This window comes from Bactrocera oleae, chromosome 6 (assembly GCF_042242935.1).
Source record: "Bactrocera oleae isolate idBacOlea1 chromosome 6, idBacOlea1, whole genome shotgun sequence".
NCBI classification, from domain to species: Eukaryota; Metazoa; Arthropoda; class Insecta; order Diptera; family Tephritidae; genus Bactrocera; species Bactrocera oleae.
Genome location: NC_091540.1, coordinates 70,423,347 through 70,450,858, shown reverse-complemented (window position 1 = coordinate 70,450,858; position 27,512 = coordinate 70,423,347). Strand labels below are relative to the sequence as shown.

The following is a 27,512-nucleotide window of genomic DNA, read 5'->3' as shown; positions in this document are numbered from 1 at the left end:
AAAACCATAATTTAATATCAGAATATTGAGGAGTTTGTATAAAAACAAAAACAATATATAAAAATTTTTTTTATAATTTACATATATGTATGAATGTAAAATATTAGTTTTTTATGTGCAGAGTAATTTTATAGTACAGTTCCCGTAAATACGACCGTGTACAATTCTTATCAGATCCTTATGTCATAAATTTATGAATAACCGGAAAAAGATAAACAACGATAACAGTGATAAATAGCAAATAAATAAAAAATACCTTTTTGATAGGAAACTTATTTAGACATATGTTTACGCAGATTATACAAATTCTCTCATACTGAGATATCTGTTGTCAAAAGTTTTCGAATAAAAGTGATATCAATCTGCAATTATTGACGTATATATCAAAGTTCAAGGGTAAAACTACCAAAAACCACACTACACGAAAATAAAAAAGTCGCCTTTGTTGTCAACAGAAAAGTAAATTTGAATAATATGTCTCTTGGAAAACTAGTAGGATCCATTGATGAAGGGACAACATCAGCTCGTTTCATGATTTTTCGAGCCGGTACCAACAATGTCGTTTGCTATCATCAAATTCCCGTACAATCTATTTATCCGCAGGTTTGGAATAAAATATTTATGAATTTATTTATTAATTACCATCAATTGTTGTAGGAAGGCTGGGTGGAACAAGACCCTATTGTTATATATAATGTGGTAATTGAGTGCATTGAGGAAGCCCTAAAGAAACTTCAGAAACTAGGAGGTTCGGTAGAGGTAAATTGTGGCATTTATAATATATATACATATTTGAATACTATATACATATATAAACTGGAGTTTCTTAACACGTTTTAAGTAATCCTTTTAAAATTTAAGGAAAATATGTTTTTATTTTAATTATTTAGTTATATATACATATATAAATACTCTTGAATAACAATTTTAACGTACAAAACATTTCATAACTCATCCCTATTTTGCAAAAGCCTACTTCTTTACTCTATCCAGCAATACACATTTATTGTCCTTTCATGAAGCTGCGGTACTTTTGAGCCTCTTTAACGCGATCCTCTAGAGAGCGGTTTGGTTGGTCCAAACATCGATCGTCCATTCGAGTATAAATGTGATCGTTTTCCTCAAAGTCCCGTGGTCGTCGAGGCAGAATGTGGAAATGTACATGCGGTACTGTTTGACCGGCGTCGGGACCATCCTGAACGGTGACTGTCGCAGAAGTTGTTTTATAAAAATTCTCAAGCATTCTTTGCACCTTACAAACTGTTGAGAAGAGATCGCAAATTTCGTGACACAACAAACTATCCAGACGCTGAGTCACTCGCTTTGTTGAAACCAATACATGTCCTTCCACTACGCAGCGTAGATTAGTAAATGCAAAACAATGCTCGGTTTCGTAAAATATAGTTTCCTTTTTAATAATATTACTAGCGAAATTATGATCCTCCGTAATATCCACTATCCCCATTCCAAAGGAAGTTAGTGCGTAAACATCATTACGTTTATGTTGCATTACTGGCATGCTTTTTTGAACAGAACAATTTTTGTTTAAATCGATTTCTGCTGTTGCAATCGTCAAATCATTTTCCTCGCAATTCGCCAGCACCTTCCCCCAAGGGTCAACGATGAGAGCATGACCCCAACTGGTACGCTTACTGTTGTGTGCACCAATTTGAGCTGCAGCAATGACATAACACTGATTTTCAATGGCACGTGCTCGTAATAATACCTCCCAATGGGCTTTACCCGTCGAGTAAGCGAAAGCCGATGGATATGTGATTATCTGGGCACCGAGTTTGCGTAAAATTGAACTAGCTTCACCAAATCGTAGGTCATAACATATTTGCATGCCCAATAATCCTATAGGGGTGTTGACTGGGGATACCAAATGGGGACCAGGCGTCACTACATCGGATTCACGAAAACGCATTTCCTCAGTTTCAACATCGAAGAGATGTAACTTTCGATAGACGCTTACCACTTCACCGAAATCATTAACCAGTACATGCGTATTATATATTTTATCGGTTTTATCATTGTGTGTATTGAGTATAGACTCATGTATACCACCCAGTGATACCCACATTTTATGCTTTTTAGCCAATTCCTTATACTGAGCCATAGTTGCACCTTCCAAAGGTTCTGACAACTCCAATGTTTGTTTTCGATGTTCCCCAACGAAATCACAGCATTCTGGCAGGAATAAAAATGTAGCATTTTGCGTTTTTGCTTTACGAAATAACTCTTCAACTTGCTTCATATTGTTAGCTTTATTGTTTGTGGCACACATCTGCGCGATTGCAATAACCTTGGATGCTTGGTTGGAGGACATTCTTAAGCAAAGATTAACGAAACCAATATAGTTTTTAGGAACAGTTCCACCTACAAATCGCTTTAGTCTTTGGAAGAAAAGCATTGATAAGGCCACTTTTCAAAACTTGCTCACTGTATATACTGTGTTTTCTCCTTTTATTGTCCTATTTCGTTTATTTTCTATTTAAGCAAAAAATGTCAAATTGGATGAGTGATAAGTTATTCACCACCTATAATGTTATTTCACCATTGGACCAGGGTTGTTATTTGTTATTTCCACTGTCAAAAATATATACATATATTCTGAAAAGAATCAGTTTATTACAGTTTTCGTATTTATTAATTGTATTTTAATTCAACTATGGTGTATGCATTAATTCGTGCGGTTTTCTAAGAGAGGGCTCTACTAGTATTATTTCGCGTCGTGTTCATCTGTGGCTATATTCATTTCAAAGGTACTGTCATTTCACGTCATTTTCAGTAGATGTCATTTGTTTTAGCGTGAACAACAATTTGTTTCATTCATTTGAAAATGTCGAGATTTGTACCAGATGAAGTGTTTTTGCGGGGAGTTTTTTTTCATTACTTTACCATGAAGAAAAGTGCTACCGAAAGCCATCGTATTTTACTGGACGTTTATGGTGACCATGAAAATTTCAAGACGAATAATTGGAGACATTGCTCGACGCAGATTCATGCCAGATGCAAGAAGAACTTGTAAAAGTATTAGGAGTTGATCAAGCAACCGTTTCCAGACGATTAAAATCATTAGGATTCATCCAGAAGCTTGGAAATTGGGAGCCTTATGAATTAAAGCCAAGAGACGTCGAAAGTCTATTCTGCATGTCGGAAATGTTGCATCAACGCCACCAAAAGAAGTAATTTTTGCATCGGATCGTCACTGGAGATGAAAAATGGATTCATTATGATAACCCGAATATCCATGGTGCCAAGTTTATGCTATGTATTTGGTGGGACCACAAGGGTGTGCTGTATTATGAGCTATTAAAATCGGGTCAGACGATCAATGAAGACCTCTACCGTAAACAATTGATTCGTTTGAAAAAGGCCATCACGGAAAAACGACCAGAATATGCGACCAGACACGAATCAATAATTTTTCATCATGACAACGCTCGGCCAGTTAAAAACTAATTGGAAAACTGTGTGTGGGAAGTTCTACCTCACCCGCCTTATAGCCCAGACATAGCACTTTCCGATTAACACTTGTTCAGATCAATGCAGAATGCCCTCACCGGAGTACGCTTCACTTCAGAACAGAGTATCAGAAATTGGCTCGATTCTTTCTTGACCCCCAAGCCGGAGAAATTCTTTTGGGATGGGATCCACAAACTGCCAGAAAAATGGGCAAACATCGTAGCTTCCGATGGGCAATACTTTGAACCTTAAATTTATAAAAAAACTTTTGACAATAAAGTCTTAATTTTCGAAAAAACCACACGAATTAATGCATACACCAATAAATATTTAAAAGGCAATGATATCTGTACATATATATACCTTTGAAAAGCTAATTGTAATGTTTTAAAATTTATAATAATATTTTTAAATGTTACCGATGATGATTAGAATGATTTAACATTATATAAATATGTACCTAGATAAGTAAGTCTGCAAATCCCTTTATTATTAATTTATTTGTTTCGAGGTTATAATTTTAATATGTCAATTAAATGCATTAATTTCATATACTTATGTATATACTTTCATGCTATATATTTCAAGGACATCGTTGCTATAGGTATAACTAACCAAAGGGAATCAACTATTGTTTGGGATCGGGAGACGGGTAGACCACTACATAACGCCATTATTTGGTTGGATAATCGTACATCTAGTACTGTTGATGAACTAGTTGAGACAATACCAAACAAATCGCGTAATATCAATTATTTAAAACCGCTATGTGGTCTCCCTCTTTCCCCGTATTTCTCTGCGTTGAAAATGCGTTGGATGCGCGACCATGTTGGAGAAGTTCAAAGGGCCATGGAAGCAAATACCTGCCAGGTTGGAACAATCGATACTTGGTTGATTTATAAATTGACTGGAGGACCTAATGGAGGAGTTCACCTGACTGATGTGACAAATGCTTCTCGTACCATGCTAATGAACATAGAGACGTTAAGATGGGACCCACATCTGTTGCGCTTTTTTGGTTTGCCAATTTCTATGTTACCACAGATACGTTCAAGTGCAGAGCATTATGGTGATGTAACGGTTGGAATTTTAAAAGGTGTCCCCATTACGTCTTGTTTAGGAGATCAACAGGCAGCACTTGTAGGCCAACAATGTTTGAGCCATGGGCTTGCCAAGTCCACATATGGAACTGGATGTTTTCTCCTCTATAATACGGGAACATCAATGGTTCAATCCAAGCATGGTTTACTAACTACAGTTGGGTATCAGTTAGGACCACGAGCACCACTAATGTACGCTTTGGAAGGTAGTGTTGCGATTGCTGGCGCAGCCATAAATTGGATGAAAGACAATTTGGAGTTATTCGATTCTGTTAGTGAAGTTGAGGAGATGGCCAGCAAAGTCGATAACTCATTAGATGTTTACTTTGTTCCGGCATTCAGTGGTCTCTATGCGCCATATTGGAATCAAGAGGCTCGCGGGTAAGCCCTTTACATACATACTTCGATATATCAGAAATGCAGTGGATACACACTATTTCAGTGCCATTTGTGGTCTGAGTGAAGAAACAACCAGTGAACATATTGTCCGTGCGACTCTTGAGGCTATCTGCTTCCAAGTTCGAGACATTTTAGAATCAATGCGTAAAGACTGTGGCATACCAATGACGAAATTAATGGTTGATGGTGGTATGACCGCGAATAATTTATTTTTACAGTTGCAAGCCGATCTGGTAGGCATTAGTGTGGTTCGCGCTAAAATGCAAGAAACAACTGCTTTGGTTTGTATATGAAAAAATGTGTTTAATATAGCTCTTCAAATGTTTATACTATATTTAGGGTGCGGCTTTGGCTGCTTATATGGTTGTAGAACCTAACTTTGACATCACTGCCCCGCTTGTAGGCAGCTCCGGTCAAATGACCACTTTTAAACCAACTATTGGCAATCACGAAAGGAATATGCGTTACAAAAAGTGGAAAATGGCTGTGGAACGTTGTATGAATTGGGATACTTCTACATTGACCGAATCCTCGAAACTCGACTTCTAAGCTACGGATAGTGAATTATTTTTTGTTTTAAATTTACATGCTTATGAAATGATGAGTACTAAATTCATCCAAATAAAAAATAAATGAATTTTTAGTAAATAGAAAACGTATATTAATATCATAATTGCATTTGGTTATTCATATGAAGAATCAGTGAGTAAATACATACGTCTATAGATATATCATAAATGTGTTCTCACAAATGCTAAGTTTTGTGTATTAGGACATGTGGATTCAGATTGACTCTTCAATAGCTCCACCAGAGGCCTGTTCAAGTTCGTTAAGCATTATTACCCCACCTGCCGCTTCGTCAACGGCTACTGCGACAGGTGCACCGATGCCTCCACCGCCAGCCACTTCAACTTCAGGAACGAAAGGTACACGTGCCTCTGCATTAATATTCACTTCTGGAGGTCTTATTGGATTGCCACCTAATTCATATAAGAATCATGTTTTCATTTAAATGGATACATTTTAATAATAAAATTGTCTTTATTACTTGCGTCGAGTTCCAAAGGAGGATCCGCATTAGCTTCGGCCAAATTTGTTACTGATTTCGATTTAACACATTGAAAGTCAACGTGACGACTTTTTGCTTCCTCCTTCTCCCAAGACATGTGTATAAAAGGACGTTGTACGTAGCTATAAATTACTTCTGCTCTACCACCTGGCCTTCGACGAATTTTTTCTTTGTGCGTAGGATATCCTTCGATTCCGCAACGTATTTTCTTTAATCCACGATCTTTCATTACTTGCTTGGCTACGTCCCGATTCTCAATGTATTTAAAAAATCGATGCATAGCGGTGCTGTGTACAGCTAGAATTATACACATACTAAGCTGGTAATGGAAATATTAATTATTTTTTTAAATACGTACTTTGGCAGTATTCTTCACCCATTTGAGGAGGAAATTCTTCATCCCAGTCCACAACGTCGTCATCCAACAAAACTACAACATGACACTCACGGTCACCACGTTGAGCTGATGCAACCATTAAGGGCAGTATTAGATCTTCAAGGAAAACTTCGAATTGTTGGCGTGCACCTTCGTTGCTGAGTTCATGTAGTAAACCTCCTTTTAGACGACAATACATGCGTGCGAACATATAAACGTATATGGGGGAAGGGGAAATAAGTACGTATTAAAAAGTCGAAACAACAACGAGAGAGAAAGAGGGGAGAGAGAAGAATGCTACTAAATAACACAAATTTTGTTACAGATTTTTTATAAGTAATGTTGTTCTAAATCCTATAATAATATATTATCGATTCTAAAATGTTTAACAGTTATAATTTAAGGATAGGTTATAAAAAAAACTCACGTAAATTCTGGCATCGAACTGTGGTCGCATCAAATGGTATCAGTAAATAATCACATGCCTCTTTTAGTTCTGGTACAGATACAGTTGGAGGACATCGAATTATTCCAGTTTTATAGTACTCCAAAATCGCACGAAAAACTGTGTGTGAAATCCCTTCAGCTACTTCGTATTCGCCACGTTCATTAGGATGGACAAATTGAAAGCCTGAACTGAACATTGTTCCTAACATGGTGTTTGGATGTGCAGTTACCAAACCTTGTTCAATGACGAAACGCACATTGTCCACTAACAGTGCAATACGATCACTGGGACGCATTATAGCACCACCTCCAGGATTATTAGATAAACCAGCGCCTGTTGTACCCGTCTTGTCATGTTTCGGAATAGCACCACTTGCCGCACTCATATTGATCCTCTGTTGTGTCAGCTGATGATGGGGCTGTGATTTACCGCAAATGTTACGTTGTAAATACCCACTGCTCCTACAGGAACCGATGAATAATTAACGAAATTTGTAGAAAAAACGTAATATTTTTTTCTATATCTTACCTATTTCTATTTTTCAAAATTCTACGACGTCGTTCCTCAGCTTCAAGATTTTCTTCAATACTACTGCTGTCACTGTATGAGTCGCCGACGTCAACTTGACTTTGTTTTGTCGTTTTTGTAGAGTTGTTGTTGCTACTACTACTATTTCCAGAATTTGGAGAAGTTGTTGACATCGTTTCCGTTGGACTGACGAAGCTACAATTGCTTCTTAAACTCCAACCCTCTTTTTAATTGTCGATGGTCGCCCGACGTTTGTTGTTTCCACCACTTTCCTCGCGTCTATCTTCGCTGATTTGTCCAATGTTCCAAGAACACTTTCTTATAATTCCTTTGTTTTTCAGAAATTGGAAAATTACATGAGCCATTCAAACCCACACCCCTTTTGCGTTTAATGATATTGGTGCCTTGTTTCGCTTGCTTTCTTATCTTATTGTTTTTATAGTGACTAACAAACTTTTAATTTTGCTAAGTTTTTCTCCAAAATGGTTATTGTTAGAAAGTACTTGACAATTTGGCAGATTATTTTAAGGCTGTAAAAATTTGAGCAGTTTTACCAAAGCGTAATCGAATATAGTATAAATGTCTAGCAAGCGCTAAAAATTTTAGAAATTTTCACATTACTATTCACCATGATTTTCATTTTGATCTATTTAACTGAAATGTCAATATCACAACACACCACACAATATACCAAGAGATGCAATTGGCACTGAACATTTCAAAATTATTATTTGCTTACTTAGCTAATACGTTTTCACATTATGATTATAAAAAATTTGTATGAAATGAAAATAAATAATTTACTTTAAATGTATTTAAAGAAAAAATTATTATATATAGAATATACGGAGTATGCAATAAATACGTTTGAACAAATTAATTACTTCTTGATATCAGAATTTCAAAAAATTTGTTTTTAACAAATTTGGTATTGTGAAGAATATTTTATTTCAAATGAGATTTTTTGTGTCATATTATAAACATATTTCTTAAAATTCTTCTAAAATCTGCAATTCAAACTGAAGCGGATTTGTTATATATGTAACCAGAGAATGTTAATGAATAGAGAAAGTGCAAATGTCAAATAAAATTATTTTAAGTACTAATTTGTAGTTTTCACAAGAGGGAACATCGAAAAATATAACTTCGAAAAATAGAAATACACCACGCAATGTGTGAATTCATTACCTTTCTCTGATATATGGTTATTAATCTGATAAGAAATTGTTTTCTTGTACATTTGTACTTTCCTTTACGAGAGATGATTGCGAAGATAACAATCCCATCACTGATTGATTTCATTCACAATAATGCAATCAGTTTAAGAATGTCGGATTAGCCATCTGGCGGTTTATGGAAGGAACGACAAGTGCAGCGAAGAAGTGGCTAAGGCGAAGTAAAAATGGAGTGTCGAAAAATTAATAATGGCGACGACGTCTTGTAAATATAAAAGAAATTGAAGAAAAGCAATTTCTACGGTGTGAATCAATCGAATTTCTCATAAAGAATATAAACTAAAACAAAGGTGCGCTTTGCGCATTAAAAAATGGTAAAAGTTGTGTGTGTAGTGAATGAAAATGTGTACGACGAGAAATTGCGGCGGCAAAAGTTAATTTTCTTAGCTTTCGATTGTAGCTATTCGCAAAAAAGGGAACAAGTAGGAAACAGCACCAGCGTAGAAAAAGTATTGTGTTCTTCGCAATATATATTCGCAAATAGATATTTAAGAGAGAATGATTTAATATAAAAATGGTGTTTCTAATTGGTGGACTAATTTAGTGGTGAATGTAAGATTTTGTATAAAATAATTTTCATGTGGATATATTGCATGTACTCTATACGAGCAAAAATTTACCATTTAATTTTACTAAAAGACCTCACCGCATATGTGACTGTCCCGTTCACTCACACGTATATATGAAGGGGTTCGTGGGCGACGACTAGTGCGCTTAATGTGGTTTTGCAGTGTATTTAGTTTTGCAATTGCGCGGAATTCGCCGTATATTATTGGTGTCATCTGTTGGTGAAATAATGCAATTTTTAGAATTTCCCGGCGAATTTTAGGAAGGCACAGGCCAACGAATATGTGGAGAAAAAACAAAAACAGTGTAAACTATTAATTTATTCGCATGTAATTAGTTGAATGATATTATGTAAAAAACTATGAATGATGAAAAGGAGGATACATTTGGTGGGCTTTCTGCTCCACCTTATTGTGATTCTCCTTTGAGGTGTTAGTTTTATTCCTTATGTGCAGCGCTTCCAAAGCATAGTATATAAAGTGGAAATCGAACGGTGCACTAAGTAATTTGTGCATGTATGTAAGAGTGAGAGAGTGAATAGGTGAGAGTGAGCAAGAAGTAGATATCAATCGAAAAGACGAATAGTGAAGAGCATAAACTCAGTGCAAGGCATTAAAGTAAAACGCAGAGATTTGTTAAAAATTTATTTTTATTTTATATTTAACTTTTTCAAAATTAGGTATGTAATGTAAATTCGAAAGGCCAAAAAAACACTAACAATTTTGAATTATACCATTTGATGGATACAACGTGTTTGAGACTTTTGAAAAATGTAAACCCATTAGATATTTTCCAAAGTGCAAGGAGATCTTAAAAAACAAAAGAAAATATACACAAAATACACACTGCGAAAAATGATGCACAATAAAGACGGAAACTCATTCTAAAGGAAGGCGATAAATCGGTAAAAAGGACAATTTAGCCAATAACAATAATATATACTTTAACCGATTAGCTGCAATACCCAGTTTAACTGACATCAATTTATTTTAAAGGGTTTATCTGTAACTTACCGAAAACCTAAACGTGATCGTTAATAATATACGCGCAAATAATAATCAGCAAAGACTATATCATACCCAACATACATCGTACAATTTCTATGGTCATTAGTCAGCGGCATTATTGCCTTGCTACCAATTGGTAAACACTAACGCTCTTCTTGAATAGTTCAAGTGGGCGGGACGTGTTAAAAACTAAAAACTGTAGCTTTGTTGGAGCAGTTTTCAAAATTCATCAAAGTGGCGCGTTACGGGCACGGACAAGAAGCAGCGTCTCGCTCCATGTTTTCCCGACGCTTGCGACGACGTGTACGAGACTTAACGCCCTGCCACTATCGTACGTGCATACGTAAAGTGGCTAAAATTCCGAATCCCAACGCAAAAATATTAACACATACATTTTCAATACAAGTGGGGACCAGTGTACAACCTGTACCACATGCTCATTTCCAGCAAAAACTGAAACAGCAACAAAGACAGCATTTGGTTAGCCACTTAAGGATTTAAGCATGTAGTAAGTCTAATTGCTGATATTAAAAATGAATATGTATAAAACTATAATAATAAATCTAATTTCAGGTCTAATACTAAAAATTATATAAAAGTGCAAAAGAGAACACTTTCAAAGTTATAGTAGTGTTTATCCAATCACAATAAAAATCCAGCAACTACACGTTAGTGCATAAAGCAATCAAAAATTAAAAAATAATAATAATAAAAACTGCACCATTTACTAAAAGTCACCAAACCAAATAGAACATCACAACATTATTATTTAATGTTGTGCCTCAACACATCAATTAAAGCGGTGTAAAAAGTGACAATTTAATTACTAGATTTATTCTCCTAATATACGTAAACCGTTGAGTAATTTGTTTTTTCTTGAGTTCACTTGAGCGAATAGAAATCAACTGTTACCAATGAAAGATGTCACAAAGAGGTAAACGCGGTAATCATCAACATCATCAAAGGCTCGACGTCGAGCCACAACCTCCGCCAACAAAGCGACGCAAAGGTCGGCCGCCCAATGGAGGTGGGGGAAGCAATGGTAGTGGAAGTGCCGGAAGTGGTGGAGGTGGAGTAGGAAGTGGGCTCAATGGCAGCATTGGTGGCGGAAATGGTGGCAGCCATAGTGGTAGCGTAGTAGGTAGTGCACCTCTATGTTTACCATATACCGCTTCTTCTTCAATAAGCAATAGTAATGCTGAAAATGAGCAAAACAGCGTAGTCGCTTTAATACCAGAAGAAATGGCGGCATTAGCGTCCACAAGTGCTAAAGTAGCAGCCAGCCAGGGCTCTTCATCCTCGGCGGCAGCGTGGCAACCGCGTTCAGTGGCAGATATTAAAATTTCAAGTATTTACAATCGAAGCTCAACGGAGGCACCAGCCGAGCTCTATCGGTATGTATTAAGTATATTATATTTCCCAAAATCGCATGTTATATGATTTCCAATTTGTAAATAAATTATATGAAATCATGTTTAGGTTATTTATATAAAATCACTTCATAAAATTTACTTACAGCAAGGATCTCATTAGTGCAATGAAATTGCCGGATTCAGAGCCCTTGGCTAATTACGAGTATCTCGTAGTAAACGATCAGTGGAAGCAAGAGTGGGAAAAGGGTGTGCAGGTGCCTGTAAATCCCGATTCTTTGCCAGAGCCCACCGTTTACGTGCTGCCAGAACCAATAGTGCCGCCTGCGCATGACTTTAAACTGTAAGTATTCTCAAATTACTAAACATGGACACACGACCAAATATTGTAATTATAATTTATTTACATCTGCTTTTTAGTCCCAAAAATCGCTTCCTGCGCATTACGAAAGATGATACTTACTCCAGTGAGTTACATTGTCTTACAAATGTGGTCGCGCAAGCAGAGAATACATGTGCCTACGACATTGATCCGGTCGATGAAGCTTGGCTGCTATTACTCAACTCCGATCGAGCGCAGTACGGTGCTTATTCCATAACGGAAACACAATTTGAACGCGTTATCGAAGAATTAGAGGTGTGTATTAAATAGTTCAGTTGATTTCCTAAAATTGTATTTAGTCATATGAGGTTAGAAAGAACAAATTGTAAATTTATATTTTTTTTGTTCGTGCTTGCAGATACGATGTTGGGAGCAAATACAAGTAATCCTAAAAAATGAGGAAGGTCTTGGCATCGAATATGATGAAAACGTTATATGTGACGTATGCAGATCTCCCGACTCTGAGGAAGCGAATGAAATGGTATTCTGTGATAATTGCAATATTTGCGTACATCAGGCATGTTACGGTATTACAGCGATTCCATCAGGTTCGTAAACCACCAAAACTACAAAATTAAATAATATCACCATATAACCGTTAAAGCAACACATATTCTAATTACATTTTACATATTTTTGATTAGGACAATGGCTTTGTCGGACGTGTTCGATGGGTATTAAACCGGATTGTGTACTGTGTCCGAACAAAGGAGGCGCAATGAAATCTACAAAATCTGGCAAACATTGGGCGCATGTTTCCTGTGCCCTATGGATACCTGAAGTAAGCATTGGTTGTGTAGATCGCATGGAACCAATCACGAAGATCTCGAGCATTCCCTCGAGTCGTTGGGCACTTGTTTGCATTTTGTGTCGGGCACGTGTTGGTGCTTGCATACAATGTTCGGTAAAAACCTGTAAAACCGCTTATCACGTGACATGCGCTTTTCAACATGGCCTTGAGATGCGAGCAATTATTGAAGAGGGTAACGCGGAGGATGGTGTTAAACTGCGTTCATATTGCCAAAAGCATAGTGTTAGTAAAGGAAAAAAGGATGGTAGTGGTACACATAGTAGTAGCACAAATAAACATAATAGTACACATGGTGCAGCTAATGAAGAGGACGATTGCCGGCGACGCAAAAGTCGAAAATCTGATATGACATCAGAAGAACGCAATCAAGCGCGGGCTCAACGCTTACAGGTGAGTGCAGAACATACGATTTGAAATTAAATGGTTTTTATTAACCAATAATATAAGGCAGATGAGATCCATATTTCTGTAGCAGCTTCTTCTAGAAAGATCTTTTTAATAGAAAACTAAATTTCAATGTCCCAAAATACCAAGAATGTATTTACTTAATTACTTATAGCAAATTAAGCTATCATAAGCAGCATTTTTTTTAAGTACATACTGTTATTTTTGAAACTATAAATGTTATTCTATAATTTTCTTTATAATGCTCTCTTAACAGGAAGTCGAGGCTGAGTTCGATAAACATGTCAACATTAAGGACATCAGTTGCCATTTGTTCGATGTGGATGACGATGCCATTGAATCGATTTATAATTATTGGAAGTTGAAACGAAAATCGCGGCATAATCGTGCTCTGATTCCACCCAAATCGGAGGACGTAGAAATGATAGCGCGCAAACAGGAACAACAGGATCTCGAGAATCACAAGTTGGTCGTACATTTACGTCAGGATTTGGAGCGTGTAAGAAATCTTTGTTATATGGTTAGTAGGCGGGAAAAGCTCTCACGATCGCTTTTCAAGCTGCGCGAACAGGTATTTTACAAGCAAATTTCAGTGCTTAGCGATGATAATTTGCGGGAAGTTGGTAGTGGTGTTTCCAATGTGCCCAATGCGGCGATTGATGCTAACTTAGATGATAGCTTCAAAAATGCCGTTATTTACGCGAATGACGGCCCAACGCTGTATGATAGGTTTTATTCATCGAATAGCGGTGAAAGTATTCCAGCACAATATCAAAATATTAACTTCATTTTAGAGAAGCTTTTAGGTAATGTGAAAGGAAATAAGGGAACTGGTAGAGGTGCCGGTGCGCGTACATCAACATCACCCACAAAACGAAAAAATACGCATACTTCAACGGCAACGGCAACGGCAACGGCAAATACTAATGCAAACACGAGTGCAAACTCGGGCAGTTCGAGTGCGAATGCTCCTAGCACCGGCAACAATAATAGCAATAGTAATAAAATATCGCCAAATAAGAAAGTAAACAATGGTGCAATAGCAATAGCACAAGCGAGCGGTGCGTTGGTTGCGCCGTCGTCTACGTCATTGGCAGCGGGCACAGGAACGGGTAGTGAAAAACAGATCAATTCTAGTCGCCGCAGTTCAATGGGTGCAGCTGGTGGTTGTGCCGCAAACTCAACAGTTCCGGAGAAAAATCGAATTTCCACTTCGAAAAATAACACAGTTAATAGTATTGTTTCGAATAATCGTACGACGGCAACGGAATCGCGTTCACGTGGTACGAAAAGCGGAAATAGCGGTGAGAAGAAATCCACAATTAAAGGCTCGACAAAACGCACGCATGACAGCAGCCAGTCGTCTAATAACAATTCGTCAGGGAGTTCAACCTCCGGTGATGATGACTCGTCATCGGAGGAAGAAGGAACGTCAACCGATTCGGGCAGTTCTGGTTCCGATGATGAATCAGACTCAGGCTCATGCACAACTGCATCGACATCAAGTGCCGGCAGTGGTGCGCAATCTGCTAGAGCAACCGCAAGAAAACTATCACCTGCAAAAGCAGGTAGCACAACACATGCCATTGCGACGGCTTCAAATCAAAATCAAAAGAAGCAAAGTTATGTGCGATCCGCGGAATTGCGACAGAAGCAAAGAAGAAAAAGTGCTAGCAATAACATCGCCGCCACAGGAACGGGACGAGGCGATACTTCTGCGCCAACAGTGCTGTCCAGCTCTAGTGATGACGAACCAGATAACCGATCAGTACCTGCCAAACATCAACACCAACAACAGCAACAACAATCTAAGTCAACAAAACAAAACCATATTAGTCCGAAGAAATCTACTAGCCTCAGCACAACAACAACAACGTCGTCATCGACTGTGCCCACAACAGGAGCACCGCCAGCCACAGCGAATCGTGGACGAGACTTCCTATCACAGATGGCCAAACAGTTGCAACAAGAAAAGGGCTCTGAGAATACATCCAGCGACGAAAGTGAGGAGTTGTTGCCACTAAAAGGAGCTGATAGAAATACAAACGGCACGAGTGGATCGATATCCACAAATGTTGCTCCAATATCGTCCCTAATGGGTCGTACAGCGTCCATCGTTCAACAAATATACTCAGATTCAGAGAGCCTCTCTGGCGGCGAAGTCGATAAGGACGAACGGGCCATGGAGAGTAATGTAAGTGATTCGCAAAACCAACAAACCATACGTACCAAGGCAGCACTTAAGGAGTTCACGTTGCAACAACAACAACAGTCATCCACAGCCTTAAGCAATCGTGGTAAGAAAGAGTCCGTCTCAAAGACTATAAACACACAAAGGACACTTGAGCGGAAGTCGGATCAAAAACAATCGTCAGGCGGCTTAAATAAAACATCAGTTGATGCTCAAAGTCGAGGTAAGAAGACTAGTGCGGCGGCGATCGAACGACAAAATAAGATAACGGCGGACTTACTGGTTGTACCGCAGCGACAGGCAGCGAAAAAGGCGTCGGAAAATATGCGCTCGACAGGTATTTACACGACTTCTACTGGGGCAGCGGTTGGAACGATGAATACCTTAACAATGTCAGATCGTGAAACGACCGAAAAGGCTAAAGAACAGCGCTCAGACAAAGAAAGTGAGAGAGTGAAGACAAAGGAATCTGGCATGAAAAACGAGGCTGATAAGGCTGACAAAACGCGTGCCAAAGATAAAACTCTTAGCAGTAGTGTGGGTAAGATTGCTGAAATCGACTCCAAAGAAAGAGAAAAGGAGAAGGATAGAAATAAAGATAGAGAAAGGGAACGAGTAACAGGAAAGCGCGGACGGCCACCGAAGGTAAACCGCGATACTGAATCCGTTACTGTTCCAACATCAGCGCAGAAAGACAGCGAACAAGCCTCCAAAAACGAGTACAACTCGCCGAATCGAGGCCGAAAGGATGAAAAGACTGCCAGTAAAACGGCCGATGTGCACAATACAAAATCGACTCATTTAGCTACAGAGAGGAGTACACGCCATTCTGTCGATCAAACGACGGTTGATGCTGGTAAATCAAGTGCTCCAACGACTCCTAAAACAAATGATCTGAAGGCGAATAACATTCTCGTAGCTTATGTGCCGCAGAGACAAGCTGCTAAAAAGGCTGCTGAGCAACTTAAAAGCAGTGGTAAACTTCCTGCCGTAAATGAAGCTATACCTGAAGAGAAGGAGCGATTAGAACGCAATGAGAAAGAAAGCAAATTGAGAACACCCGACGGTCGAAGTACCCGCATGCCGCCCATGCGACGAATGTCTATGCGAGAGAACACATCTCTCACTGCCAAAGAAGCCGTAACAACAGCAGTCAAGACACCCACAAGTAGTAGACGTCGCTCTAAGGATGCCTCTGTGGAAATATCGTCACAACAACAGCAACAGCAAACTCCTACCAAGAAGTCAACTGCGACCGCAGCGCTGTCAGAGTCCTCAAGTTCTGGTTCAGATGGTAGCAGTAGTTCATCCTCATCGGATGGCAGCAGTGACAGCGGAAGTAGCAGTGACTCCAGTGATGCCGAAAGTGAAGTGGCTGAAGAAGAAGAACGGCTTACGCGCGCAACTGCCGCCAACAAAAGATCACCACGTAAATCCATTGACAAGCCGCCTGCCGCGGCACGACAAAATTCATCTACGAATAATAACACTACCGGTGCGACAACTACGACCAAGTCGCCCAAAAGTTCTCCACAAAAGCAACTGCGACGCAATATCAGTAACACGAGTAATAGCAGTGGTAATGCCGTCACTGTTGAAGAGTCGGCAGCAGAAAATAAGCAGCCGAAATCGACCAAACGTAAATTATCCTTGGATGATAAGACAAAGAAGTCGGCGGTTAAACAAGTTTCAACAGATTTGGCTATTATTTTGGACGATGAAGAGGATGGTACTGCTTCGGCTCAACTGAATTCAATGTGTACTCGTGCAATGCGTCGATCAAAGTCCGGACCGTCGTCACCTCCTCATACGTTGCAATCAACTACTGATACAGATAAAAAGATAGAACAAAAGCTGCAATCAAAGTCACCGAAGTCAATACCGTTAACGCATTCAGTCTCCTCAACTTCCGATCGCATATCCGAGAGTGATAGTGAAAAGAGTAAAACTGTTCTAACGTTAACCGAGGAAATAACGCAGCGAAAGGCTTCAAATAGCAATTCGAACAGCTCAAACGCTACAAGTCAACAGGGTAATACTAAAAATCAGAATAAAAATCAGGGTTCGTTGGACAAACTGTTAAATAAATTAGAACAAGAAGCAAGCAGAAGTTCCATGATTGGTGCATTGGATACTGGAGCAACGCTACCAGTCTCACTGTTACCAACAAATATTGTGGACGAAAAATCAGATGCCAAAGAAAGAATGTCAACGACGACACCAACGTCAATACAAACATCAATCATTGATGCAACACCCACAGTTCCACCTGAGCCTCCGAAGATTATAATTGATACGAAAAATGAAAGCGGTGAGGTACCAATGGATATTGATGAGGAGTTAACTACGGCACCGACACATACGACGCTACCATCGAGCAAGATTTGTGATTTGGAGGATATTGATGAACGGCCACCAGCAGCACCCATGCCTGCGTCGCCCCCATCTCCAGCAACATCGGTGTCGGATGACGAACTCTCCAATGCATCGGATGAACGGAGCTCCGTTACTGGTGGTAGAAGACGACGACGACTACATAGAAGACATCGACGTACACGACCTGGAAGTCCGCCATTATCACCCGAAGAGGAACATACACATCATACGCAACACTTACTCAATGAGATGGAGCTGTTGCGGGAGCTTGAAGAGGAACGTAAAATGGCTGCTAATGCTAGCAAATACTCAGCGTCATCCTCATCGCCGGCAGTGGCCGTTATACCACCCGAACCGCCAGAAATTATTGAGTTGGATTCGAATTCAAATTCAACGGGTAGTGATCGACTGAAACAACAACAGCATCAACCATCACAAAATCTTCACCGACAAAAACAACAGACGCAGCAACAGGAGGAGCAGCAAAAACAAGAAATAGCGGGACAAATTGCACAAGCAACATCGGTACCACAAACACCTGCCTCGCCTTCGTCCTCGCCTGCTTTGGTAGTTGACATATCTGGCGGAACACCGAACCAAAAATCTAATATCGAAGGCAACATTAGCATACCGCCAACACCTCTTAACATTTCATTACAAGAATCTCAGAACAATTTGGATGAAAATTCCCAAGGCACTACGAGCATAGCTGAGATGAATAGCGGTAATAGTCGACACCAACCCATTGTAGACACGATACTCGATATGGAAGACAATGTACATCAAAAGCAGCGGCAACAACAACAAAACGCATTTGCAAATGCTTTAATGAGTGCTGCTTCTTCATTTACGGCAAATGCGAACGCTGATTCAGTGCTGGATGAGCCGACTGATAGTCTTAGCCTTTTGGGCACATCAACTAAAGAACTAACGGAAGAAGATAGTTTTCTGGCTACTCGTAATTTGGTTGAAAAGCTGCGTAAGAAACGCATACGCACCGATGAGCCTAAGGAAGCCGACCTACTTAAGCCGCCTCCCACACCAGCCATACCCTCAGTATTTCCATTCCATAATGCTGCCGACCCCGAAGACATTATACATGTGCAAAAGGAGAATGCAGCAGCAGCAGCAGCAGCTGCAGCAGCTGAAGTCGCAGCAGTAGCAGCGGCGGCCGCTGATGTAAGTAGTTGTCTATTCGCTGCTCATGGCAGTAAAGCCAACAGTGGATCGTTGTTGCCGCGCGACCAGTCAAATATTAATGAAGTGAAAGATACTAATGTTTTGGCTGCACCAACTGTCACATTGACACCCACTTCTAATGCATACAACCGAACGCCACACTCTGTGGCCACGACACCAAATGCAACACCGAATTCGAATGCTTCAATGGGCGCCATAAATAGTGTTGCAAGCGCCAATTTACCGAATACTAATAACAGCAATAATAACCTCGGTGCATTGACATTCTCCGAGCCGGTAGTGGGTTTCATGGACAAAAATGTCGCGTCTGATATATGCAATGTGCCAATTTCACCGTTACAACAACAGCAAACGCAACAGCAGCAGCAACAGCATGCGGGCAACTACGGACAGACACAACAAACACAGCCACAACCCCCGGATGTGGCGGAGATAACGTCGTTCCTCGAAAAGGAACTCGCGAACAAAGCAAACATCAAGGCTGGAGCTGTAAGTTGCTTCAACAAAATGCCAAACACCGCGGGAGGAAATGTTAATACGGTGCCTGGAGCGCCAGATTTTGTGGATTTGCATGCTGCTGCGACTGCCAAGGATAATATTGACTTCACCGGTTCTAACAGAAGTGTAGGTAACAACAACAAGTTAGTGGTTGATTGTGATTATGATGAGAATACTCGAATGCAATCGCCTTACGCGTTGCGCGCTACGCGGCTTTGGAATGAGAATGAAATGATCGCGGCACGACGCTCCTCATCGCCAAGTTCAGTTTCGGAATCTAATGACCAAACAAGCGCAATGGAAATGCAACAGCAACAACAACAGCAACATCAACAGCTGCAGCATCAGCAACAGCAAAAGCAAAACTTGCAACATTTGCAACAGGTGGGCCACTCCATGCAGCAACAACAACCACCGCCACCACCACATTTACAGTCTAAAGATTTGGTGGGTAACAATGCGCTTAATACTCAGGCAGCGGTAGCGCAAAATTGTAATAAGGGTTACTTCAATCGGGTTGACAGTTACGATATACCGTTTACACATACCCAACAGCAATCAGCGCAACAGCAGTCGCCTTTGGTCAATGGCATCGATTCGATAATGCGTTACAATCAAGGCTATAACCAACAGCAAACAACACCCACACACACGCCGCAACAGCAACAACGCCAGACCACACCGAATCAAGGTAATAATCAGTATAACGGCGGATCTGTCAACCTTTTTCACAATACTCCTGCGGCTATGCCAGTCATGAATCAAATGCCTTTTGTGCCCAATTCTTCCGTCGGAGCTATGTATCCAGCATCGACAAGTATGAGCGGCAATGTTGCGATGACAACAACTACTGCTCAGCAGCAGCAGCAGCAGCAACAACAGCAACCATCTAACGACGTTGGTATGTACGGTATGCGAAGTAATGATCCTACCACCGCAGTTCCAAACACCGCTATGGCTGGTACCGCGTCGCAAACTCAATACGGTGGCGCTGCATTTACATCATCAACGCACAACTTGGCGCTAACAGCGGCCATAGTTGGTACACCAGGTGGCCCATCACTGTTGGATCATCATTCACCGCACCATCATCAGCATGCCATGCATGCCCAACAATCGGCGGTTTCGCAACAGCAACCACAAACTGCACAGTATGGTATGAGTGTGCCGTCAGATAACGCTGCCGCACCTGGCTTGTACAATCAAATGATGAGCACTTGCGCTGAAGCCATAATGCCCGTGTCGTCTTCGAATCAACACCAACAACAACAGCAACAGGCGCAGACAGCGCAAAACACATCACCCACAAAGGAGTCGCCGTCGAAGCGTTCGTCTTCACGATACAATCAGCAACAACAACAACAAACTCCACGTAATTCACACAAGTCTCCGCAAATTCAGCACAAATCACCTGGCAAATCGCCACGCCAAATGGAACTACTCAGCAAGCAGTTACAAATGCAGCAACAACAGCAGACACAACAACAGCAACAGGCGCTGACTGAATACACAAACATTCCACAGAAGCCGCCACCGCCGCCACCTAAATATGATCCATTGACACATACGTTGGCGGGTAAACCACGGCAACGTGCACCACGTGGTACCGGCGCTGGTTCGCGCGGCCGTGGGCGTGGTCGTGGTCGAGGACGTGGCAGTAGCGCCGCCAACGCGGTTATACCGCTACCACCGCAAATACAGCACGATGGTAATACTCATTATGTGAACAATTTGGTCGGTACGCCATTCGAATTCAATTATGATGAGGATCTGACAGCACCGGGCGTCGAGAACTTGCAATCGCTGCGCGATCGTCGACGTTCATTTGATGCTCGTTGCAATCAACAGGCGACATTATCCCATCCACACCAACAGACTACGCCCGATGCGCAAAAGTACACCAGTCCATCGGCGTATGGCAGTTGCAAAGTTCGCGGTGCTGGCGCCGGCGTAACAAACTCTGCTACCGCTAGTGGCTTGGTAAACTGCAACAACAGTAGTAGTGGCAGTCGTAGCACTTCGCATTTAGCAGACGCGCTTAAAGCGAACAATGCGAGCAGTTGTAATCACTCCAGTACACAGCAATCACTTTTACATTCCATTGTACAGCCTGTGCTGCCGGGTCCAGTGGACATGCGTACTTACAATGTTTACGAGGCATCCGCATCACAAGAAACATATAACAATAATTTGTTGAGCGACTTTGATTCTGGTGCTGCAGAGCAAACACTTCCTGAGTTCGATGAGGAGGATGAAAAGGAATTCCAGTCAGCGTTGCGTGCAACTGGTTCAACCATCTCCACAAAGCAATTAACACCAGCCTCAAGCGGCAATAATACAACAGCAGGCAACATTAGCGGCACCGTTGGGGCGACAGCGTCAAGTCTAATAGGAAACACGAACACTGTGTCGGCGTTGAATAATGTAAACGCTACTGGTAGTGGTCTCTCTAACACCTGTGCATCCTCCGTTATTTCGGATCTTATAATGCCAGCTGACTTGCAAACTTCAATGGAGACCACCTCCGAAGAGGTGTCTATCGATTCGGATACAACGCTCACAACAAAAGCTTCACTCTCCGATTCGCGTAATCAGCTTAAATTGAAAATCAAAGGACCGCTTGCATGTCCTGACGGCAGTTACAGTTACAATTCGTCGAGTACGTCGATAAGTGTACATACGACCAATATGACACAGGCAGCTGCCGGCATTGTGCAAACATCCGTCTCAATTCATAGCCAAATTTCGGCAGGCGTGGTTAGTGGTGCGTCTGCAAGTGGCGGTGGTAATAGTAGCAGCGGTGGCATGAACTCTCGACGCATGCGCAAAAAGGAGTTGCTCAGCCTGTATGTGGTGCAAAAGGACACCAATATGGATGATTCATCTGGAGGATTGCCACCTACTGACGTAGGACTGACAAATACCGTCGATAGTTTACGCAAGGGTGATGGCTTAGGTGGTACGCTTGATGAATACGGTAGTGAGTTGGGTCTGCAAGGAAGTTCGAAACGTTCTAAGAAAAATTCAGGACGCGAACTACGTTCAATGGATACAGGTAATGATTTGAATGATAGCAGCACAGTTTTGGGTAACGATGGACGTCGGCGTAGCGCTTGTTCATCCGGCAGCACTGATGAGCGTGTTGGAAAAACTGGCGCAGCATCAAGTGCTGGCAAGCGACGTGGACGCAGCAAAACGCTTGAGGGTTCTGAAGATGAGCGCCCACCGACACTGAAGATCACGATTCGTGGCTTAGCCGATGGTAGTGCGAGTGCAACGGCAATCAGTGGTAATTCGACCTACGATAATACTTATCAATATGATATGTCGCGCCGAATGGTTAGCTGTCCGCCTAAGAAACGTTTGACTACAAATTACACCCCGCCCACGTTAGAAGATTACCGTCGAGAGTCGATGAACTATCGAAAAATGGTCATGCAAGACTTCGGCGAAGACGATGAAGAACGCACACGACGTGGTGCTAGTAGTAGCTTATTAGATACCTCTGTATTGCCACCTGCTAAAAAACCAAAGTCTTCCAAACCGAAGAAAGAGAAAAAAGAGAAGCGACGTAAGGAGAAGCAAAATTCGCCAGCGTCTGGAATGAGTGATATGGGTATGGCAGCGACTGTTGTTGAGAATATGGCAAGTGCCTCACCAGGTGAACCACCAAAGTTGATTATACGCATAGGTAAACGAAAAGCAGAAGTGCCCGAAAATCCAGAACGATCCACCTCCGCTGAGGCTGCAGCCACACCACCAATGAACGCTGCGCCAATACGCTTGAAATTGGCGAGAGCCTCTGATGGTGGTGGTTATGTTATTGGTAACAAAAAGAAAAAGGAAAAGCGTATACCAACAACAACTTCCACTCCAACAATCACACCCGCTTCAACACCAGGTGGCAACACCAACACCAACCCATTGCCACCAACGACATTATCTTCAGCACACACCACGCCAACTACGAAAACCATAAGCGATTTCACTGGTGACGACTCAGCAAACTACAACTGCAATATTAGCCGCGATCGCGCAACACCGAATGCCGTCGATGTGCTAAATAATTTTGACACTGTCAACGTCGCAGGTGGCATTAGTAATCGCGAAGAAACCGATCCGCTTTCGTCAACGCCAAAAGAAGCGAGCACACCGTCTCCGCGTCTGGTCATCGACACGTGCAAAGGTGTTGATGTGCACGATTCCAACACGGCGAGCTCCCTGGCCGAAGCCATGTCCATAAGCACAGGTATTGGGGGTGAAATTGGTTTGCGTAGCGCTTTTGCGCCCATAGCACCACTTACCGTTAACTGTAACGAGCACAGTAGTGGCAACAGCAACAGCAACAGTCATAGCCATAGTGCCAGTAGTAGCAGTAGCGGTGCCAGTGCCAGTGGTAGTAGTATAAGCGGCGGTAGTCTAAACAGCAGCCACAATACAGCTAATAATGCTAACAACAACAACAACAATAGCAGCAGTAATAGTCACAATAATAATAATAATAATAATAATAACAACAACAACAACAATAATAATAACAACAGTAATAGTGGTTTACTTCCATTAAACAAAGACTGCGAAGTCAGATGATAATCACGAAATTGGTCCCCGCTCAAACATCAGCGATTTTAGTGGGCGCCATTAGTTATATATATATGTAGTTAGTTAGTAAACGAACAGAAAGTGGGCGCATGTGCAAAGTAATAAATATGGCTAAGCATTGAGAGCAGAAAAAACGCTCCGCGCGTAGCGAAACGTACAGGTTGAGTGTTGGAGCTTAATTCTTTTAATATTATTCAAAAATTTTTTTTAGTATGTTTTTAGGAAAAAAAGTGCTGTATAATACGTCAGAATTTTATCAAACGAACAATAAGAATCACAACTAAACATCATTTTATTTTTATAAATTTTATTTAAAAAAATAAAATAAAAACGCATTTTAACGTGTATAACTTTTTAACTACTTGATTGGGACACACACACACACCACTCCCCGAGCCATGTTGTTTTTCATTAAATGTGCACAGCAAGTCAAATGCGCTTGGTTACACAACGTATGCATATAAATGCTTTAAAAGAAATTTGTCGTAAAAAATAGATACTGTATAAACACTATGTATATTTTTAGGTTGAATTATTTTATTAGAAAAATTATTTTTTATATTTATTGAAACAATTATTACATAAAAAAAGCGCGTGTCAGCTCGATTATGTGATGAGCGAAATTTTTTTTCTTTGTATTAAAATGTTCCGTAACATGTTATTCCGCAAGAAAAACATTGTACATTAAAACTTGTATATTATGCTCATATTTTGTTATAAATAATTCTATTTAAAGTCCAACATTTAGTTATATGCTGATTTTACACTCCGATAACTAAGTGGTTTAACCCAAAAAAAAAAAACTCAATTTAATAAAAATTTCTTGTTTTTTACATACTTGAACATTTCTATGAACAAAAATTGCCTTTTCTCGAGTTGTACATTTCATTGCTTAAATTTAATAAAAAAATGTTTTTTAGTAAACTGATTTCGAGAAATGTTTGTAAGTTATGTTCATAAGTCGCATTGCAAACTTAGATTAGACTGAAAGATTTACTTGTTTGACTGAGGCGGCATAAAATAATGATCCTAATGTGCCCAATGCAGGTTCTACATAGTTTTAGTTTATTCTAATTTCCTTTGTGATAAGCAGCATACTGAGCGCTGAATGTCAGCGGTTTGGTTTTTTGCATGTTTAGTGTGTTGGCACAATCAATTACCACGTTTCACCGACGATTTTTTAGAATAAAAAATTTTAAATACCATTTGTATATTTTGGGTCCTAACGAAAGCTCCAATTTTAAACTAAATGACATTTAAATGCGCAGTTGTAATATACATACATACACATACATAACATACATACAACACAAATAAAATATTTGTAAAATATTATAAATATAATTAGAAAAAAAGCATTGTTAAACAAAAGTCGCCGTCGTATTAGTTTAGAACAAAGGAAGGATCCCTTAGCAGTTAGTAAATAAAAAAAAAAATAAAAATAAAAAATAAATTAAACGAAAAAACAACTTAGTCCTTACAGTGCGTGCGTATGTTTGTATGATGTGTACACACCACCCAATTTGTAGATATGTAAGGCATGAGTTTAGCGTGGCAACATTAGTATGTTTTTATTTGTATTTTCAATTACTACATTTTTAATTTGTTTTAGATGTTTAAGTGAAAATAAAAACAATTATTATATAAAGAGTATCAATAAAATACTTATAACTGGCAGAATAAAAAATAAAAATCGTAAATACACACATACATTACATGAAAAGTTAGTATAATTAAAAAAAAAAAAACAACAAAATCAAATAAGTGGAAAGTTAATGTTAATACAGTTGAGAATTAAATAATAAAATGCCAAAAAACCCGCAGTAAACTGAAATAAATATATGATATACATATAAATACAATTAATATATATACATATAGATATATATTAATACAGTGGTAATGTATGCAAATGGCATCGCAGAAATTAGTTTTAAACAAAAATAGAAACTTGATAATGCTGATGATTATTATTATTATATTAAATTTATTATTGTATTAAATTTAATTAATTGATTAACTGAAACTAATTAATTTTTAAGTAAAACAAGCAATTAAAATATTAAGAATAAACATATTCCAAAATTAATAAACACTTTCAATTGAACGTACTTATGTATATCCTATATACTACAATACGTTTGTGGGTAACGGGAAAGGTGTCTTGGTTAATTTTTTACGCATACATACATATAGATGTATTATATGTTGGTCTATATGCTGAATAATTAGATTGTTGCAATATTACTAAATCGGTTTAAAAGTCATTTTGTAATACAATTTAGGAGGACACAGAGTAGGTGTATTTTCCGAGTATCAACTTCTTCGTACGTTCTTTCTAAAATTGGGTAAGTCAACTTGGGAATTTTTATACATCGACCGAAATCTATTTTAAGATTTTTTTTTGATAAAAATCACAAAGTACTCATTTAATTTGTGCTAGCATTTTCTTGGAGTTACTTCTCTATTCATATAGTTTCAACCAACTTCGACTTCTCTTTGCCGAATTCGATTCGTCGCTATTCGCTTGCTTTGTTCTTTTGAGCTTTTTGTGAAAAAAAAGTTATTAAAATTAATACAAGATTGTATTTGGATGTCTTTTAAAGGTCTTATCATCTCCTTCTACACTTTCCGTATTTAATTATGACAGTTGCTTGTTCGATACACCACTCTCCAAATTTTGGCAAATCAAAGACAGGCAAGCAGACAGACAGCAAATTTGAGTTAAATATTAAGCACATTTTTGACACAAATCCAATTAGTGGCGAACGAAGTAAATGAAAGAGAAGGAAATTGCAGTTGTATTCATAAATGCAGCGTTATTTGTGTGTAAATATTAGTTGATGCCTGTAAATTCGTACAATCGTCAATTATCTTTATAGCGTTAACAATAGTAAGGGAATAGAGGAATTAATATTGTAGTAATTAGGCAAAGTAAGACTGACGACGGTGTTATCTGCTTGTCGTTCTGAAGCTCCTTAATACTCACAAATGTATGTATATTTGTACAAAACAGTGTAGTGGTTGTAAAATATATATTTAAAAAAAAATATTGTACTATGCATGCGTACGTACATAACATACTATATAATGGCATAGTTGCACCCTTGAGATAACAGTTATAGTAGATAATATTAGAGAGAGACTACAAATAATGTATAAGTACATTAATGGATTTTTTATATAAAAAAATGCAACAACAATACCGTTTGAAAATAATAGTATGCAGTTGGTTATCACTTAAGGGAAACGTTAGTGAAGGATGTCGAAATACTATAATTTTAACTTAATTTAAAAGTGAAATTTTAATGTACTGTAATTTACATTAAATGCAGTTCAAATAATTTCAAACGAATTAATGTTAATATGTATTAAAATATTATTACGTAATTTAACAATAAATAAGTCCAAAATATTTTGGTGGTACTCATATTTTCTAAATATTTTTTTTACATTGGCAGCTCTACTTAAAAAAAATTT

At 39.4% G+C, this 27,512-nt stretch overlaps 4 protein-coding genes across 11 annotated transcripts; 2 read left to right on the top strand and 2 right to left on the bottom strand.

The window, feature by feature from the left end:
• Nucleotides 1–201: 201 nt before the first annotated feature.
• Gk1 (Glycerol kinase 1) lies at nt 202–5,626 on the top strand. 2 transcript variants are annotated; one of them, XM_036364450.2, is made up of 6 exons: nt 202–376; nt 456–603; nt 658–759; nt 4,057–4,949; nt 5,011–5,248; nt 5,307–5,626. In XM_036364450.2, the coding sequence occupies exons 2-6, from the start codon at nt 475–477 to the stop codon at nt 5,514–5,516; spliced, it is 1,572 nt and encodes a 523-aa protein (XP_036220343.1). In that variant the 5' UTR covers nt 202–376; nt 456–474; the 3' UTR covers nt 5,517–5,626. The 2 variants fall into 2 exon arrangements, with proteins under 2 accessions (XP_036220343.1, XP_036220342.1); XM_036364449.2 differs by having other exon boundaries at nt 202–396.
• Nucleotides 856–2,572, bottom strand: NitFhit (NFT-1 protein). Its single transcript, XM_014241970.3, has one exon. The coding sequence runs from the start codon at nt 2,411–2,413 to the stop codon at nt 1,004–1,006; it is 1,410 nt and encodes a 469-aa protein (XP_014097445.3). The 5' UTR covers nt 2,414–2,572; the 3' UTR covers nt 856–1,003.
• mri (BTB/POZ domain-containing protein mrityu) lies at nt 5,605–8,034 on the bottom strand. 3 transcript variants are annotated; one of them, XM_070112157.1, is made up of 5 exons: nt 7,389–8,034; nt 6,840–7,321; nt 6,395–6,589; nt 6,016–6,333; nt 5,605–5,947 (listed from the first exon to the last, which is right to left on the bottom strand). In XM_070112157.1, the coding sequence occupies exons 1-5, from the start codon at nt 7,559–7,561 to the stop codon at nt 5,751–5,753; spliced, it is 1,365 nt and encodes a 454-aa protein (XP_069968258.1). In that variant the 5' UTR covers nt 7,562–8,034; the 3' UTR covers nt 5,605–5,750. The 3 variants fall into 3 exon arrangements, with proteins under 3 accessions (XP_069968258.1, XP_014097447.3, XP_014097446.3); XM_014241972.3 differs by having other exon boundaries at nt 6,395–6,592; nt 6,840–7,315; nt 7,389–8,033; XM_014241971.3 differs by having other exon boundaries at nt 6,395–6,592; nt 7,389–8,031.
• A 698-nt stretch (nt 8,035–8,732) lies between these two features.
• Nucleotides 8,733–26,223, top strand: rno (PHD finger protein rhinoceros). 5 transcript variants are annotated; one of them, XM_036364173.2, is made up of 9 exons: nt 8,733–8,937; nt 9,870–10,094; nt 10,186–10,705; nt 10,771–11,591; nt 11,716–11,910; nt 11,988–12,204; nt 12,308–12,497; nt 12,594–13,150; nt 13,422–26,223. In XM_036364173.2, exons 4-9 carry the CDS (start codon nt 11,119–11,121, stop codon nt 24,018–24,020), a joined length of 12,231 nt encoding a protein of 4,076 aa, XP_036220066.2. In that variant the 5' UTR covers nt 8,733–8,937; nt 9,870–10,094; nt 10,186–10,705; nt 10,771–11,118; the 3' UTR covers nt 24,021–26,223. The 5 variants fall into 5 exon arrangements, with proteins under 5 accessions (XP_036220066.2, XP_069968131.1, XP_036220069.2 ...); XM_070112030.1 differs by having other exon boundaries at nt 8,733–8,913; nt 9,870–10,705; XM_036364176.2 differs by lacking the exon at nt 9,870–10,094.
• The last annotated feature ends 1,289 nt before the right edge of the window (nt 26,224–27,512 follow it).